General features: G+C 40.6%; 1 protein-coding gene and 1 long non-coding RNA gene across 5 annotated transcripts in view; one reads left to right on the forward strand and one right to left on the reverse strand.

Annotated features, from left to right (window-relative positions):
* The window catches only part of LOC114672804 (uncharacterized), a 29,393-nt gene extending 12,732 nt beyond the window's left edge, over nt 1–16,661 (forward strand). The window contains exons 3-4 of the long non-coding RNA XR_003723298.2: nt 364–594; nt 16,096–16,661. This is a non-coding gene — a long non-coding RNA (uncharacterized LOC114672804). The remainder of the gene's footprint in view (nt 1–363; nt 595–16,095) is intronic.
* Nucleotides 1,339–16,694, reverse strand: part of VLDLR (very low density lipoprotein receptor) — a 32,887-nt gene continuing 17,531 nt past the window's right edge. The window contains 17 exon segments of one of the 4 annotated variants that reach the window (NM_001032907.1): nt 1,956–1,991; nt 2,869–3,038; nt 3,856–3,936; nt 4,312–4,395; nt 5,302–5,448; nt 7,003–7,144; nt 7,465–7,604; nt 8,220–8,338; nt 9,238–9,456; nt 10,043–10,214; nt 10,705–10,830; nt 10,934–11,053; nt 11,830–11,952; nt 12,039–12,161; nt 12,258–12,629; nt 14,275–14,397; nt 15,792–15,914. In NM_001032907.1, the coding sequence (NP_001028079.1) occupies nt 1,956–1,991; nt 2,869–3,038; nt 3,856–3,936; nt 4,312–4,395; nt 5,302–5,448; nt 7,003–7,144; nt 7,465–7,604; nt 8,220–8,338; nt 9,238–9,456; nt 10,043–10,214; nt 10,705–10,830; nt 10,934–11,053; nt 11,830–11,952; nt 12,039–12,161; nt 12,258–12,629; nt 14,275–14,397; nt 15,792–15,914 (2,420 nt within the window). 4 annotated transcript variants of the gene reach the window in all.

A 16,694-nucleotide genomic window follows, 5' to 3' on the forward strand; every position in this document is an offset into this window, starting at 1 on the left:
ATTGTCAGCAGGCCACATCCTGTTCAGTGTGATGACTAAATGTACAGTAAGGAAAAGGTGGAGAGCAGACAGTTCTATATTCATGACTACAGCCTTTTCCTTCTACATGCTTGACCTCCAAACCTCCCATGAAAAAAAGGTCCAAGGCTATCTTTCCTTTTTCATTCAGTTGACCAAAATCACAAGGGGGCATCCCTTAAGACAACAGAACCAACTTCCCCTTCGTCTAGTAATATTAATTTCTTTCCTTAAGCCACAAACAAGATGTTAACTGCCTTATATTTCATATGCAAGTGAAAATATGAGTCATCCACTGATTCATGTAGCGACTTAAAACATCTTCTCTTCATCTTCTTCCTACAGTGTTGGTCGGTCATTTAATAATTCCAGAGGAATTGCTGTACCTTCCACAGTCAACTCTCCACCTCACTTGTGACACACAGCATCCACCCGATGCTTCCAGTCTTGTGTCTTTCCTTGCTTCCAGACATCCTGAGACTTTGGAGAAAGAAAGTAATGGCCAACCTGATGGAAAAATTCACTAAACTCCCTGTGCAACTTTTTGTCTCAAACTCTTCATCTGCTCTTCATACTGTAAGTTCCAGAAATTGTCCATAATAAGAATCTGCCCTATCCCAGCCAGGATAAAAATTTAGGTGATATTATAATTATATTCTTCATGAAGTCACATCAAAACAGTGGTTTTTAAGCTTTAGTTTACATCAGTATTGCCTGAAGGGCTTATGAAAGCAGGTTTCAGCCCTAGCCCGCAGAGTTTCTGATTCAGTAGGTCTGGGATGGGGCTGAGAACTTGCATTTCTAACACATTCCCAGGTGATGCAGATGCTTCTGTTCCCGGGACCACACTGAGAACCCTGCCTTAGATTGTTCAAGAATGCCATTGCTTGCTATCCTCCCTGGGCATCTTCACAGTAAGACAGTCTAGACTTTTATAAGAAGAAAGCCCTTATCCATGCCTTAGAAGGCACTTGTCCTTGACCTAAATAAATGACAGAACATGGAAAACAGACTTAACTATAAAGAAGCAGAATTCATAGAAATCTTAGCATGTGTTTCTCGATCAGGAAACAAGTTAATGGAAAAGAATCTCCTCTAACCAAAAGGAATTCTAGGTACAGACTAAGCTAGCTTCTTTTACACAGTAAGAAATATTTTGGGAGCAAATGTTAAACAGTACTTCATTTTTTAGCTGTACTTGGGTGTAAGAGAAACTAGCCCAATTACAGGCTTAGTTATACAACATCAAGAATTATAGCTCACACAGAACACTTGATACTACTCAGGCTAGGATTTCATCCTAGAGGAACAGGCACAAACCATGGTTAAGCTGCTTGGTTTAATTTTTTAGCACTTGAAAAAAAATGTACAGTAGTTTGAATACTCAGTCTTTGCAAACCTCCATTGAGGTCAAAGATTTCATTCATACGTACAAAATTAGTTTACAAATTTTTTTTTGGCAATTTCATCTTAGTAACCCGTTTTATCCTATTGCCATTGTCCCAACCATTGAAAAAGTTTACAATAATTTACATAGAAATATTTTCAAAGTGCTTAAGAATAGTGATTGTTCTCTGGGATATTTACAGATGGCCTATACAATGTATGTACAGGTGGTATACACTATAGCACAAGTTTCATTGCTGGAATATGGCTTTCTAGGGAAAGTGCATATTTGGCCAGAGGTGGCAATACTGTCTAGAAATTCAAGGGTTACAGATACTTAGTAACCACATCCAAAGCTGAAGTAGAATGTGGACAAGAATATTTACAAAAGTAATATAAAAACGGTCAAGTACACAAGCTTGATCCACACAAAGGTATCTTGATGTTCTTCCAGCCGAGAGGAAGAAAGAGACTTCAGCTGCTGGCTCGGTTACTGTTCCGACGGGGGTATTATTTGTTTAGACCTCAAAGGTCAAGACTTGTCACAGAAGTCAAGCTAGATCATCATCTGTGCTTACAACTGATATCTGTGGAAAAGAAGAAGTATGGAATGAGCTTGGTGATCACTCACTGATGGCAACTCTCGTCTTTAAAATGGACCCTGCTTTTTAGTTGGTCATTCGAACACAGAGTGCTCAGAAGAAAAGTCAGATACAAAAGAGTACTGAATTGTATCATTCATGCATTTAATTTGAATTCAACTATACCTGCTTGGTAGTGAGATAAGATAGTGTGACTGATTCTGCCTCTTCTACTTAATGATCATAAGTCTTGGAGAAAAATGTGAAAAGCCATCTGTGTCAAGAATTGACCACTGTTCCATGTTTCACCAGAGCTTGAGAGGGGAGCAATCAATACTTGGTTTTTTCAGCCTGTTTCCTACGTGAAGGCCAAATACTCCACTTGGGTTTCATCTGAAGAACAAGTGAATGACTACTGCTAGAAGAAAAGCTAGCTATACTAAGTGTGCTAAGTGTGGTGGGATACTTTTTAAAGCAAAGTGTATCATAATTTTGGCTAAGTGAATCTTACTCAATACACTGACTTTAAGCCAACTCCCCTATATAGGATATGCTAATTTACTTTCAAATATCCAGTAGGCAATGGATTTAATAGTTCAGTAAAGAGCTACTTGGTTCATGCTAATATTTACATGTCATTTCTATAACCAAAAATATCTTAATATAGTGGTGACCTTAAGTTGACCCTCTTGCCATTTGGTGAGGGTTAGATGCTGATCAACTGACTGACTTATGTTCTAATAGGCTACACTGTCTAATGTCCAGGTGGCAGATGAAGTATTTGGTAACTCCATCATTCTAATGGCTCTCTTTCTAGCCTAGGTCTCCTTTCTGAAAAGTCTCACTTCAAGCCATGGTATATAAAGACACAAAGCTGACTTACTGCTGGGTATGTGTGTCCAACAGAAGCACTGTGTCTACCGATGTCTATGGAGAGGTCCTCTTCAGTGGTTTTCAAGTACACAGGATTGTCAAAGTTCATACTTTTCATGTTCTTGTGTTGCCAATTCCGCCACATCAAGTAGCCACCTACTGCTGCCATCACTAAGAGCACTGAAAAAAATCAGAGGGTAGCTAAGTGAGTTAAGTCTAATATTGGAACATACAAGAAAGGTAATAATGTTCAGGAATCCATAATAATTGACATTAGTAAAAATGTTATGTTTTATGGAGCTAGGATAACTAGAAGTTGGAATAAACATGGGCCAGGAGCTTGAAACAAGTTCAGTCCAGAGGTAGTTCTATGCACTGGAGCTGGGCTAGCCACATCCATCCAGGCAAGGGCAGGGTCCTCGGTCCCACTTTAGGCTCACCAAATTAAAATTGCAGAAGGTTCTGGAGAGCTATTCAGGTGTTCCTGGTGTGTTAGCTAAGCTTGGAATCTATTAATTTAGGACAAAGGCTTTTATAGCCAAGTCCTTGTAATTCGCATGTCTCATAATAGTTTGAGGTCCTTTTTCCATAGGTTTGAAAATTCTTAACTGCTTTTAATTTACCCTCAACAAGTCCTGTAACTCTTCAAGAAAGCATTTAAGCATTTGTGCATCTCCTCTGTATAAAACATTACACGCATTTCAAAGGGGGAACAGAAGAGCAGTTAAAGAGACTTATAAGGGGACAAGCCAGGCTAACAGTGCTGAAGTGGAAAGCATTAACTGTTGAACATTTATCATGCCAGTTACTGTGCCAACGGCACAAATGAAGAGAAAGATATGGGCCTTAATTTAGTGTACTATGTGGGGGAGAAAGTGAATATAATTCAGTGTCATAAGTGCTATGACAGCATAAAAGGGTAGCTCCAGATGAACAAAAAATATTCGTCTGGTATCTAAGTAGTTCTTGAACCCAGACTTGTAGGAAATCTACTTACAGAGAGGAAGAATGGCCCAAGCGGCAGAAGTCCCTTTTGGGGGAACACTGACCTCTGATACTGCTGTGGTCACATTGATCCCTACAGAGGAATAAAAGGAATCCGTTTAGAAGGGTCTGTATTAAGATTTAGAGATTTACCCATCAGGTAAGGAGCCAAAACCTTTGCATCCAACATTGATGTTCACTATCTACTACAATTGAACACCAGGAACAACTCTGGCCTAGAAGTATTTGAGTCACATGCTGTAGTAGCCATTTCACTGACAGTTCTCTACTAGAAACCTTAAAGATCAGTCAGGAAAAGATATGCAAATTTTAAGTCTTTGGTGTTTAAATATAGGTTACCAATTGGGGCAGAAATAGTAGTTAAAGGTTGCATTAATTATTTAAGCTATAGATACAAAGAGTGTGGCTGTTAGTGGAGATTAACAGTTTGCAGTACTGAACTCGATACCTCCAGGAACTAGTCCACTAGTTGGTGAAATTTCTGTTGTGTTCGTATCTTTTGTCTCACTGTAAGTCACAGTAGTTGCAGTACCTGAATTATAAAAACCAAGAACCTGGTTAATGCCAAGGTTCCAGAATGGCTAGCTCTTTTGTCCAGACAAGCCATGCAAAAGGTTATTTTAAAACCAGGTAAAAGAGACAAACCACTGCTGAACTAAGTTGTACAGCTGATGTGTCAAAATTGAAATAGCAATCTTCATGCAAAAAGAGATACCATGAAACTTTGGGAAGAACAGTCGGTATTTGGAATTTGACAATTCAAAATGATGGACAACCATATTTTATCCCTCTAAACAATATCCCATGTTCCTGGAAATTACAAGAAATGTTTTCAAGATGCTCTGGTATAGCAGGCATACCAGACTGTCTTGCAACTAATTTCTTGGTAAACTGAGCTAATCCCTGCCGTGACCTGACCATGAATCATGCTAGTAAAAACCTCACCAGCCTCACCATATGAGCTCCTTGGCCACACAAAGGAGTTTAATTTGCCACTTAATCAAAAGCTAAGAACAGAAGACTAAATGCAAATTCAGCTTAAGTGTTATTTTAGGTAAGCGTCACCCACGAGGCAATGAGGTTTTTGTAACCATGGCCTTCCTTAAGCATAGTTTCTGTCCTCCTCCTTTTGAGGAAAAATGTTAAGGCCTCGTTTAATTACCTGCAAGTCGGCTAGCTCCGTGCTGTTAAGGGACTAACTGGTACAAATTAGTATAAGGTATGTTGACACTATAGTCTCCTATAAACTCATTTAATGTTGACATGGGTTAAAGTCAGTTCTAAAGAAATGACATGATAACCCGGCATACAACAATAGCAGATATCTTCTCAAATCTATTCAAAGAATTAGCTAAAACAGAATTCTTAAAAATCCAAGCTTGTGTCTTATATTGCTTGTTGTATGTTCTACTTGTAGTTGAAACACAAAATGCCTTACTTTGGCAGTCTCGGCCATTTTCCTCTAGATTGAACCCATTGGGACAGGAACAGGTATATTTTGGAGAGTGATCATTAATCTGTGGTGCTGGCAGGCATAGGTATTCACATCCTCCATTCTCCATGTCTTCTTCACACCAATTTTTACCTAGTCAGGAAAAAATACCATTAAAATGGGTATTCCAATGCCTAGTATATATAAAGCCTTGTTCTACGTGTTGAAGACCTGAGTCCTTGCCCCCAAGAGCTTAGACTTGTTGACTCTGGCAATCCTTCAAGTGAGAGCAATATCAAGGAAGAATAAGTATAAAGGTACAGGCAGCATGCTCTAAGGACACCAAATAAGAGACCTCTTAGAGACAGACTGTAAAAGTTATGTCTTTAAGAGACAGATTTCAAAAGAGAAGGTGGGGAAGGGAGGTGAGGGACCAGGACTGGCTCTCACTATTGGCCCAAGGTTTAGTGTGAAGGCTCAGAGAAAGGAGACTAGGCATGTTCTCCTGGTTTTCTCTTTACTTGCTCCAACAAAGTGGAAGGAAACTCAGCCTTAGGAAGGTTTGAAGGTTTTATTTAGATAGAACCAGCCAAGTGTTTTCAGCAGGACATAATATAACCTGATGTGTTTGAGACTCTACACAATCCTATATCAGGTGTGTCACAGGGAAAAAGTAGGTGTTACAAGTTGAATTGTGTTCCTTCCTAAAATTCATATATTGAAGTCCTAGTACCTCAGAATGTGATCTGATTTGGAGATATTGAAGATAGGATATTTACAGAGGTAATCAAGTTAAAATGAGGTCATTAAGCTGGGCTCTAATTCAATATGACTGGTATTACAGTTCACGCCTTTAATTCTAGCTCTTTGGGAGGCCAAGGCAGGCAGATTACATGGGGTCAGGAGTTTGAGACCAGTCTGGCCAACATAGTGAACATAGTGAAACCCCATCTCTACTAAAAATACAAAATGTAGCTGAGCATGGTGGCTCACTCCTGTAGTCCCAGCAACTCGGGAGGCTGAAGCAAGAGAATTGCTTGAACACAGGAGGTGGAGGTTGCAGTGAGCTGAGATTGTGCCACTGCACTCCAGCCTGGGCGACAGAGCGAGACTCCGTCTCAAAAAAAAAAAAAAAAAAAACCTGGACAAAAGCATATACAGAGGGAAGATGATGTGAAGAGACACAGGCGGAAGCACTGTCAACAGACCACGAAAAGAGGCCCTGAACAGATCCTTCCCTCACAGCCCTCAAGAGGCACCAACCCTGCTGGCACCTTGATTTCAGACTTCTGGCCTCCAGAATTTTGAGACAATAAACTTCCGTGGTTTAAGGCAGTTTGTGGCACTTCATTGCAAAAATCCTAGCAAACTAACAGTAGAGGAAGTTTGTAGCACAAAAGCTACTTTGGAGGCTACTGCAATAGTCTTGGCAAGAGGGGCTGAAGGCCAAGGGGACATGGATGAAGCAGAAATAAAAGATCTGACACTGAGGCTTGGGAGGGAAGCTAGGAGCTGAAGCTGAGAAGCCATTTCTCTAAGGCAGCAGAAATAAAAAAATAACGTGTGAACTGTTTGAGGTAGGGTACGGGAGGGCAAACGTTCCTTTTAAAGAAAGGGGAGTTGCCAAGAGCCACTGACATCCAGTAGGTTCTGTGTCATGCTGCTTCCCTTAAAGTGGTTATTAAGGAGTGTGCTTCTCCACGGTACCTGATGGCTGTACAAGTTCATGATAGACAATGATGTCTTGGGCATCATTAAGGTTGTTGACTAGAGTGGCTAGCTCTGATCCAGTGAATTTATTGGCACCATAGACTGCTTCGTTTTCCCCATCTATCCAGTAGACACGATCCTACAACAGAACCCCACAATTAGCATGTACATCCAGGATTAACACAAGTCCATTTCTAAGGTCATCATTTACTTCTCATTTAATGGACTAAGTTTATTGAATGCTGAGCTGGGACACTAGATATAAAACTGTAAAAGAATCAAGTTTAGGTTTGAAGTGCTTCTGGGAATTAGTGTCTAATTTGTACCAGGTTTTAAGTGAAAGCAGTTTCTCAAGCCATGCTCAGCTGCTCTTCCCTCCTCCCGCCATGTCTGTCATTTCTCCTCAAAGTGATATAATAGCTGAAAGGTATACACACTTTGATGTGAGACACATCTTACCTCAAATATTGTTAGTGCAAGAGGGTGAGCTAGGAACTCCAGAGACTTTAGTACTATCCTACGATCTTGGCCATTCAAGTCCACGCTGGATAACATGTGCAACTTAGAATCAAGCCAATAGAGGCGGCTTTTTATAAGGTCTAGGTAGGAAAAGAATTGTCATTACATGACAAGCCACTACTACTCTGGCTTCCATTTAAAACATCTAATGGATTAATATTCTACTTTTATGGTTCTTTCCCCAGCAGGGTTTCTTAACAGGGGTCACACAAACCTGGCAAAGCAGCATGCAGAATCTGTATCCACATTCATTTTTGGGGACTAACGGGGTACCTGAGATTCTCAAAGTAAATGACTTAAGAAATACTACTCACATTACAGAAAATATTAAAAGAGGCTGGCATTTTGTTGTTCTCCTCCACAAAGCCAGAAGAAAACTGTTAAAAGCCTGCAATTCAGGAAATGCTAAGGCATTCATGCCCAGAATATTTAGTATGAGTGCACCCAAGGCCCAACCTTCACTGAGTTCGTGCCACATATTAGGCCCAGCTGGACAACAGGTCAGTAGTTACGGAATGTGTAATTTGCTAATCCACCATTTTACTTGTGTTGTTCAGTTACTCCCATTGAAAATTCCTGCTAGAATTTAGGCGGAAGCAGAAGAGTCATCTGCTAGTCCAGAATTCACCATGGAGATAAATGGAAACACTATGAAGATAGTTGAGTGGGTGATCGAGAAGGAAGACCATACATACCAAGTGTAATTCCGTTAGGCCACTGGATATCCACTGTCACCAGTGGACGTCTATCAAATCCATTCATTCCTGCTTTTTCTATTTTAGCTGGTTCACCCCAGTCTGACCAGTAAACAAAACTGTGAAGAATTAAATGAGAAATAAGCCTCAGTGGTTTAGAAGGAATAAAGTTGTAGCCTGAAACTAAAATTTAAGCAGAAAAGGGATTCTCTAGTGACAAATAGTAACACTTAAGGGTCTAAATTTTGTTCTAGGTAAATAAATTTGAATATTAAGAATCTGCAAGTTCATTATTAACTGTAATAATCTATGTTTGTCTGACATCTAAATTTCGGCCCAAAGTCACAAGGTTATGTTTCCTTTTTAAAAGGTTACTTCTTTCAGAGGAGTGAAAGACAAATATCCTTTAAATTTCATAGCAGGGGTTGGCTGATTGACTTCTAATGAGGCTGCAGGGGGAGCAGTTGTGATGACTACAGCCTTAGTCAATTTCCTAAGCTGCTCTTCTATGTTACTTAGTGGTAATTTAGGGAACCCCCTTAGTGAAATGTTTCTATAAAGGTCTGTTTATTTCTGCTGGACTTTCAGACAACTTGCACACTTAGATGCAATGTCGTTACCCAAATCCCCACAATTCAGACTGTCATTTAGGTTTGATCATCCAGAGCTAGCCCAGCAAAGTGTTCAGTCAAAAACTAAAAAATCACTTGCATGGAAACTGGGTGGGCAAAAGGGTTCAGATACAGCTTTTGGTACACACATCAAATCAGGAATGTTAATTCATTAATATCAACCAGCAATCACTCATACGAGTCAGACAGGAGGACCTGTCATACAGATAAGGCCGTCCTAGGGTCATTCAACTGGGGCAAAACTGATATCTTGAATTAGAATTCTAATTCTTTGTTGTAGAGGGCTGATAAACCTTGAGATTTTAGTACTAATTCAGGTATGAGAAAGCTCCTGACCTACACACATACCATTCAAAAAGCTATGTGATAGAAAACGGTGTACAAACCCAGACAGTGGGTCCACAGCTATGGAGGCAGGCTCTCGCAAATCAGAGTTAAACAGGAACTTCCTCTTGGTTCCATCTAGGGTAGCTACTGAAATAGTCTTAGAAGCCGCATCAGTCCAGTAGATGGTCTTGTACACCCAATCAACAGCAATGGCTGCAGGATTATAGACATTGTCGATCATTTTAACATGTCTACCAACCTTGTCATCAATTGAGGCACTGAAACAGAATAGGTCACAAGAAATTTAAGAGTTTGACACAATTAGAGCTTGGAGAAGGGACTTTTTGCTTACAAAATGGTCAATGACTTCATTCAGAAAGAAATCTAGTAACACCACAGCTCACCACTCAAATTATTTAACCATGCTGCTTACTGATGCTAAATTAATAATGCTGTGGATTATCTAGTTGCTGGTATGTATTCTATATACAAGAACAACAAATTTATAAGTGAAGCTATTTGTTTCAGTATCCATCATCTGAGTTTCTATAGTTCCCATTAAGAAACGGCTGTACTACCATTTCTATTTGTAGCAACAATGAACAGTTCTCAATTAACTGTAGAGAAAAGGGAGAAAATATAAAAAATATGAAAGATGTCATCTTTTACTTCAGAGACAATTATTAGTTTCTATTTAGGAAATGATAACAATTTAATAAAGAATTAGTGTTAGATTTAATGTCCCCAGGTAATTAGATGCTAGATGGGGCTAGACACAAAATGAAACTCCTCCAAACTATCCCACAGATCACTTCCCAAGTGACAATGACTTGTCGAGACACTACAAATGGAACTGAAAGTTACCTGAAGATAGCCTTTTGGCTTAGATCAGCCCAGAATAGTTTCTGAGCAGCAATGTCAGCATCGAGAGCCACAGTGTTTCTTAGCTGTTCAACTAGTTGGATATATTCTTTCCTCTCTAAGCCAATCTTCCTGATGTCTCTTCGATTAGTGAAGATCAGACTTGGCTCTTTGCCTGCAAGATGAAAGTCAGGGTTACTTAGTTTTGCTTTAAGAAGGCAAGGTCTTTCTAAACCACCTCCTCCCAGCAGAGATCTTAGAAAGTAAAGGTATTGTGGAATACGTCAGTAGTATCTGTTCTGGAGTTCCTGCCCCTGGGACTTGCAAGTGCTTCCTATGGTTTAGGAAGGCAGTCCTGGGATTACAGCCTTCAACAACAGGGTGGGTGATGAATAAGTCACTTATTTGAGTTGCACTCAAGTTTTGGAAACAGAGAGCATGCAAACCTGGTAGGTATTCATGGTATCATACGCAAAAGGAATGACCAAGGTAGATGTCTGGGGGAGAGATCTGCTATTTAACCGATACTGCTGTATTATGAGGTTAGCAACATTGTTCTCAAGTACGATTTCACGTTTAGTTTGACTATTGTGGTCACCGGCTGTACCTTTAAGAGGGACTTACTTGTAAAAGTACAATAGCTACACCAGTCCAAGTTCATTTACCTACTGCCTTGCACACGCCAGTGGCAAGATCCATTTGATAGCCACGACTACATTCACACTTGTAACCGCCTTTTAAGTTGATACAAATTTGACTGCAGATTCCTGGATTTTGGCATTCGTCAATATCTAGGAGGGAAATCAGAATTAGTCTTGCTGCTCCTATACCTTACTAGGTACATACTACCCTTTCCCATCACCCGCAGGGTCCAGGTTTTCTTCTTAGACTCACCTCCACAGGTTTTCCTATCTATCAGTTCAAACCCAGCTGCACAGTCACACTCGTAGCCTATAACTAGGTCTTTGCAGATATGGGAACATCCGCCATTATTTACCAAGCATTCGTTTATATCTGGAATAAAAATGTAGCAGTCACTTGACAACTTATTTTCAATTAATACCTGTCTTTCACATTTAAAACCCAAGCTATTTGATAACTTATCTAGTTGGCCTGGTCAAACCCATGATTTGTCTAAGACCTAATCATTTATTTTATAGGTATATATTTCAGGGTGGATTATCTATCTCCTTGGCAAGTTACCAGTTGGTCAAGCAGCATTTAGTCAAGTTTCTCTATTGATGATCAGTTATCTTTAAGGAGGTTAAACTATAAACTAGTTTGGGCTAGGCACGGTGGCTCATGCCTGTAATCCCAGCACTTTGGAAGGCCGAGGCAGGTGGATCACGAGGTCAGGAGTTTGAGACCAGCCTAGCCAACACGGGGAAACCTTGTCTTTACTAAAAATACAAAAAAAAAAAAAAAAACAAAAAAAAAACCGGGCATGGTGGCGGGCGCCTATAGTCCCAGCTACTTGGGAGGCTGAGGCAGGATAATTGCTTGAACCTGGGAGGCAGAAGTTGCAGTGAGCCGAGATTGCGTCAACGCACTCCAGCCTGGGCAACCAGAGTGGAACTCCGTCTCAAAAAACACAAAAAACAAAAAACAAAAACAAACACTATAGTTTGTCCTACCTGGGTTTTTAAGTCATAAAGTTTCACTCTGAAGTCTACAATTGAACTTCAGTATATTCAAAAGTTTAAGCAGCCATCACATGGGGTCTACAGTGTTAGCTATGCTGGATTGTATCAAACTTCCAGGGTTTGTACTTGAGCAACAAGTACACTTACGACATTCTTTCAGGGGCTCATCACTCCAGTCCCTGCAGTCCTGCTCCTGGTTACATACTTTGCTGATATCTATGCATTCTCCACTTCTGCATTTGAATTTTCCAGGGCCCAAGCACTGATTGACTACAAAGAGAAACAAAGAAGGGAGATTCCATGAGTGGGTCTGGTCAGAGCAATCCATTGCTTAACCAACAAGAAGAAACCCTTACCATTTTTGCAGTTGACTTCATCGGAACCATCGACACAGTCTCGGATGCCATTACACTGCCTGCTGCCATGGATGCAGCTGCCATCCTCACACTCAAATTGGTCAGGTCGGCAAGTTCGAGAGGCTACAAAGGGAGGAAACACCATGGAATGAAGCTAGCAAATTGTCCCAGTTGATACACGGAAGAGAACTGAACATGCCATGCTAGAAAGCTACTTACGACAGTTGACCTCATCACTGCCGTCCTTGCAGTCAGGGTCCCCATCACATCGCCACTTCTTATGGATGCACTCGCCAGAGCCGCACTGGATTTCGCTGGCTGGACACTTGGTGTGTATAACTGGCTGGCGGCCACACTGCTCCAGGGACTCATCAGATTGGTCGGAGCAGTCTGCATCATCGTCACATACCCAGCTGATGGGGATGCAGGAGGAGGTGCTGCACTGGAACTCATGGACGCCACAGGTTGGCGGGGCACAGTCCAGCTCATCACTGCCATCGCTGCAGTCATCCTGGCCATTGCATACAAAGTTCCTGGAGATGCAGCGGCCACTGGAGCAGGTGAACTCACTGGGGCTACATGTTATATTGCCTATTAAAAGAGAGGATGCCCCATTGAAAGTGCATCAAGATAGGTCCTTTCAAGATTCTTGTCCCAAAATCTAATACATTGATCTTTATTCATTAATCGTAACTTACTAGCCCAACTTAAAGGCTACAACGGAGTTAAATCAAGAACACAGTCTCACTGTACAAAAAATGAAGGCACACTGTAAATAAGAAGAACAGAAATAAAGGACCAAGAAAATAGTTGAAGACTGGAAATTAATTTGAGATGAGAACCACAATTGACTCTAAAAGTGGCTGTGATAACTAACAAACTGAAACAAGGGATTTCAATTTGGAAGGCAGAGATTGAGTTGTCCTTGAATCAACATACAGCTTGTCAGATCTCATCACTAGTTGAGAATATCATGCAACGTAATACAACAAGCATTAAGACACTGTCACCAAAAAGAGGTGAACCACATACTACCATACATGGTTCCTCTTTTCGGTCCTTTAAATAAGGATCAGGAATAACAAGTCTTAAACACTTTCCATTTTGAAAAAGTCACTGCCAGGGCTGTAATCACCATTTAACAATCAGGTATGCTGACAATGATAAGCTAGTCCTACTAGCCAATTGGTACTTTGACTTAAATTCCTGCCAAACATTTCAAGGTCACAATTTGGTGGCAATTAGAATAGAGACCACGACTCTCTTGGGAAGCAAAGTCTAGATTTATAAGGGAAACACTTGGCAGCACAAGGGCTTACCAATACAGAAAACTCAATTCTAGGATTGAACACTAAAACTCATTGGACTAGGTGCAATGGTATTGACCTCAGGAGGTGACTTCTATACACAAGACTGGTGTTTCAACTGTAAGTACCCTGAGCTCCCTTGACTACTACCATATCAGGAGACCCATGCTTGTCAGACCTGGGTAGGTTTTAGAGGCCCTATAAAAAGGGCGGTAGCTTGAAAGAACATTCAAAGCACTGTTTGTTCAACCTAGCGATTTTCCCAGGACTTCACCTTCAACATGCAGCATTTTATTAAAGATTTTCCAAGACCAGAAACATGAAAGAATAGGAAACAGAGTTAGCTTTCAGAGACAGGAACTGCAACAGGAGACAAAGGTATCACCAGTTGGGTAGACTTTTCTTTGGGTATCTGAGGCAAGATGTTAATTCATGCTTCTGTGTCTTTTTTTTTTCCCCCAAAAAGTTATGCCAGAATCTAGTTTAGGGGCAAAGAAATGTTTGTATAATACTCAAATAATTTATTCCAATAACCCAATCAAGTTTAGACCTATGAATGTGTTTGCCAACCCTACTCACCTAATTTTATTGTGCCAAAGTGCAAAAGGAACATGAATTACTGTCACAACAGAGACAAAAGTCCACACAATTGCTGCTTCCCTGAGCTACTGCTACATACAAGTGCCTTGAATGACTTACCTTCTTATTTCTATTTGCCTAAAAGAAACACCAAGCAATGGCCAATTGCCACGTGAATGTCTTTTAGGGTTTTAGGGCAGTTATGAAGGACGAGTAATTGAGCAGATAGTGAAGTCACTGAAAAGTGAGTCAATGTCAGTGCCTCTTCATGCTTAGGTTAGTTTCCCCTGCCCACCCTTCCTTTAGGAAAAGGGTCTTTGGGTTACGTCACTCAACACTGATCTTCTTACCACAGTTTTCTTCATCTTCTCCACTGTCACAATCATTTTCACCATCACATCTCCAGGACACTGGGATACACTGAGTAGAATGGGCGGCACAGCTGATTTCATTTATGCGGCATGTTCTCATATCTGTTGATGATATACAGTCTCAAAAGAGCCTCAAAACTGATCAATGCAAAGCTGATGCTCCTGTGCTGCCTGGAAGCGCTAATACCTGTGACTCAGTAGCCTGGCAACTGGTGAAATTCTAACTGGCTGAAGCCTGGGGAGCTCTTTCATCAGCTCCATTCCTTAGAAGCTGTGCCAACCTATGCTACCTGACAGTGTACCTGACAGCCTTGACCACGTCACTCCTTCAAGGTCCCATGGCGTGCTCAGTTCTGGCTTTTGTTTTACTTGGCATGGTGAAGTTTACTGGCTGGGCTGCTCCTAGACCACTATTTATCTGTTGGATATCAAGTGGACAGACCCAGATATTGTCATCTAATCTCAAATGCATGAAAGGTCAGATGGTCAAACATCTAGGAAATCTTCTATTGCCTAGATTCCTTTACAGGCCTCCTTCACAACCTTCTTTAAATTGACATCTTGCAAAGTAGAAGCATGCCCTAATACTTGACTTGACGAGGTCATTCTCCACTAAAACTTGAGGCTGAATCTTTACACAACCTGTCTTTAGCTCGCAGGCCTTGAACTCACTTGTCTTGACCAATATTACTCCCCTCACTTATCTACAAAATTGAAAGTAACACCCTTATCTTCCTTTCCATTTGATTTTCTTTCATAATCACATTTTAGACCTAAATTTTGTTCATGTTAGTCCTTCTTTAGTGCTTCTACCAGTGCAGGCCTCTACTGACTCAAAATAAACTCTAAGATTTTCTTCGCCTTGACATTCATGTGATCTCAATTTATATGATCCCAAACCATCATTCTTTATGGTCTCACAGACTGTTTCCTAAGGACACAGGTATACACTTGCATACCTATGAAGTTTATCTTATTTAAGAATAAGCTGTAAGATCTCCATTTTAGTAACTTTAGGTTACATGTGTGTCAGAAGTCACTATTCACCCAATTACTAGCTACCTTACCTCTTCAGTAATAGCTTTTTAATAGTATGAGAAGCTGTGCTTCTAAAAGCTTATGCTTGGCCCATAGGGAACCCTTACTTCTTGACTTAGCTTCCAGGACCACAGTACCATCTGCTCAGAATCATTATAATCAAACATTTGAAATCTATGCACCTAGTCAAGGAGTTCTTGACTGAATCTGCTGACTTCAGTTTTAAGTATTCAATAGTGAAGCTACCCAAGAGAATGTAAGTCTTGTTGGACCAGGGAGAACATTCTTTAAAGGAGGCTGATAAACTGGTAGTGATTTGACTGACTTTGGAGTCAATTGACCTAAACTTCAAGGCAGGCAAAGAAAAATGAATACCAAGTAGTAGATTAAGCAATACTTAGAAACGTGAGACACCAAACAACTTAGGAAAGTTCAAGGCCAAAGCAAGTTACACTCACGGCACTGTTCTGGACTTTCATCTGAACCATCTTCACAGTCAGGATCTCCATCACACTTCCATCGGTTGGGAACACACTGGCCATTGTTGCACACGAAGTCAGATTCAGCACACGTCTTCTTTACTACAAACGTTTATTTGAAGGGTTAAAGTTGAAGTCACTTACCCACAGCCCTAGCTTCACATGAGGGCTCATACTGCATTTTGGCATGTTTTGCTCTAAAAAAAGCTGAGTCAATGGGCACTCAATTGCCAATATCCAGGGGGAAACTTCAGAAAAATTATTATTATTTTTTTTTTTTCAGAGAAGGAAGATGCTCATTTGAGAGACTTGGAGGAAACTGAAGTCAAGGTCAGATAGAAGTTGCCCATTATCTTACGACTCGGAGATATCTTACATTTAACTTCCTGCCTATTGTATAATGTTGAGATTAAGTAACACTTTCATTTTCTATATGTATTTCTTCCAAGTCATTCAAGTACTTCATACATTTAACAGCTAAACATTCCCTCTTCTGACTGGATCATAGTATAACTGTTTGCTGGGGACTGAATGTTTGTTTCCACCCAAAATTCATGTATTGAAATCCTAACCCCCAATATGATGTTATTAGGAAGTCGGGCCTCTGGGAGGTAATTAAGTCATGAGGATGGAGTCCCCATGAATGGGATTAACACCCTTATAAAAAGAAATCAGAGCACTTGCTTTCTCTCTCTTTGTAATCTACTATGTAAGGACACAGTGAGAAGATGGTCATCTGCAAATCGGAAAGACAGCTCTCACCTGATACCAGATCTGCTGGCACCTTGATCTTGGACTTCTCAGCCTCCATAACTATGAGAAATAAATTTCTGTTGTTTCAGCCACCCATCTATGGTGTTTTTGTGAGAGCAGTCTGAGCTG

The sequence above is a fragment of the Macaca mulatta genome, chromosome 15 (assembly GCF_049350105.2).
Source record: "Macaca mulatta isolate MMU2019108-1 chromosome 15, T2T-MMU8v2.0, whole genome shotgun sequence".
Lineage (NCBI taxonomy): Eukaryota > Metazoa > Chordata > Mammalia > Primates > Cercopithecidae > Macaca > Macaca mulatta.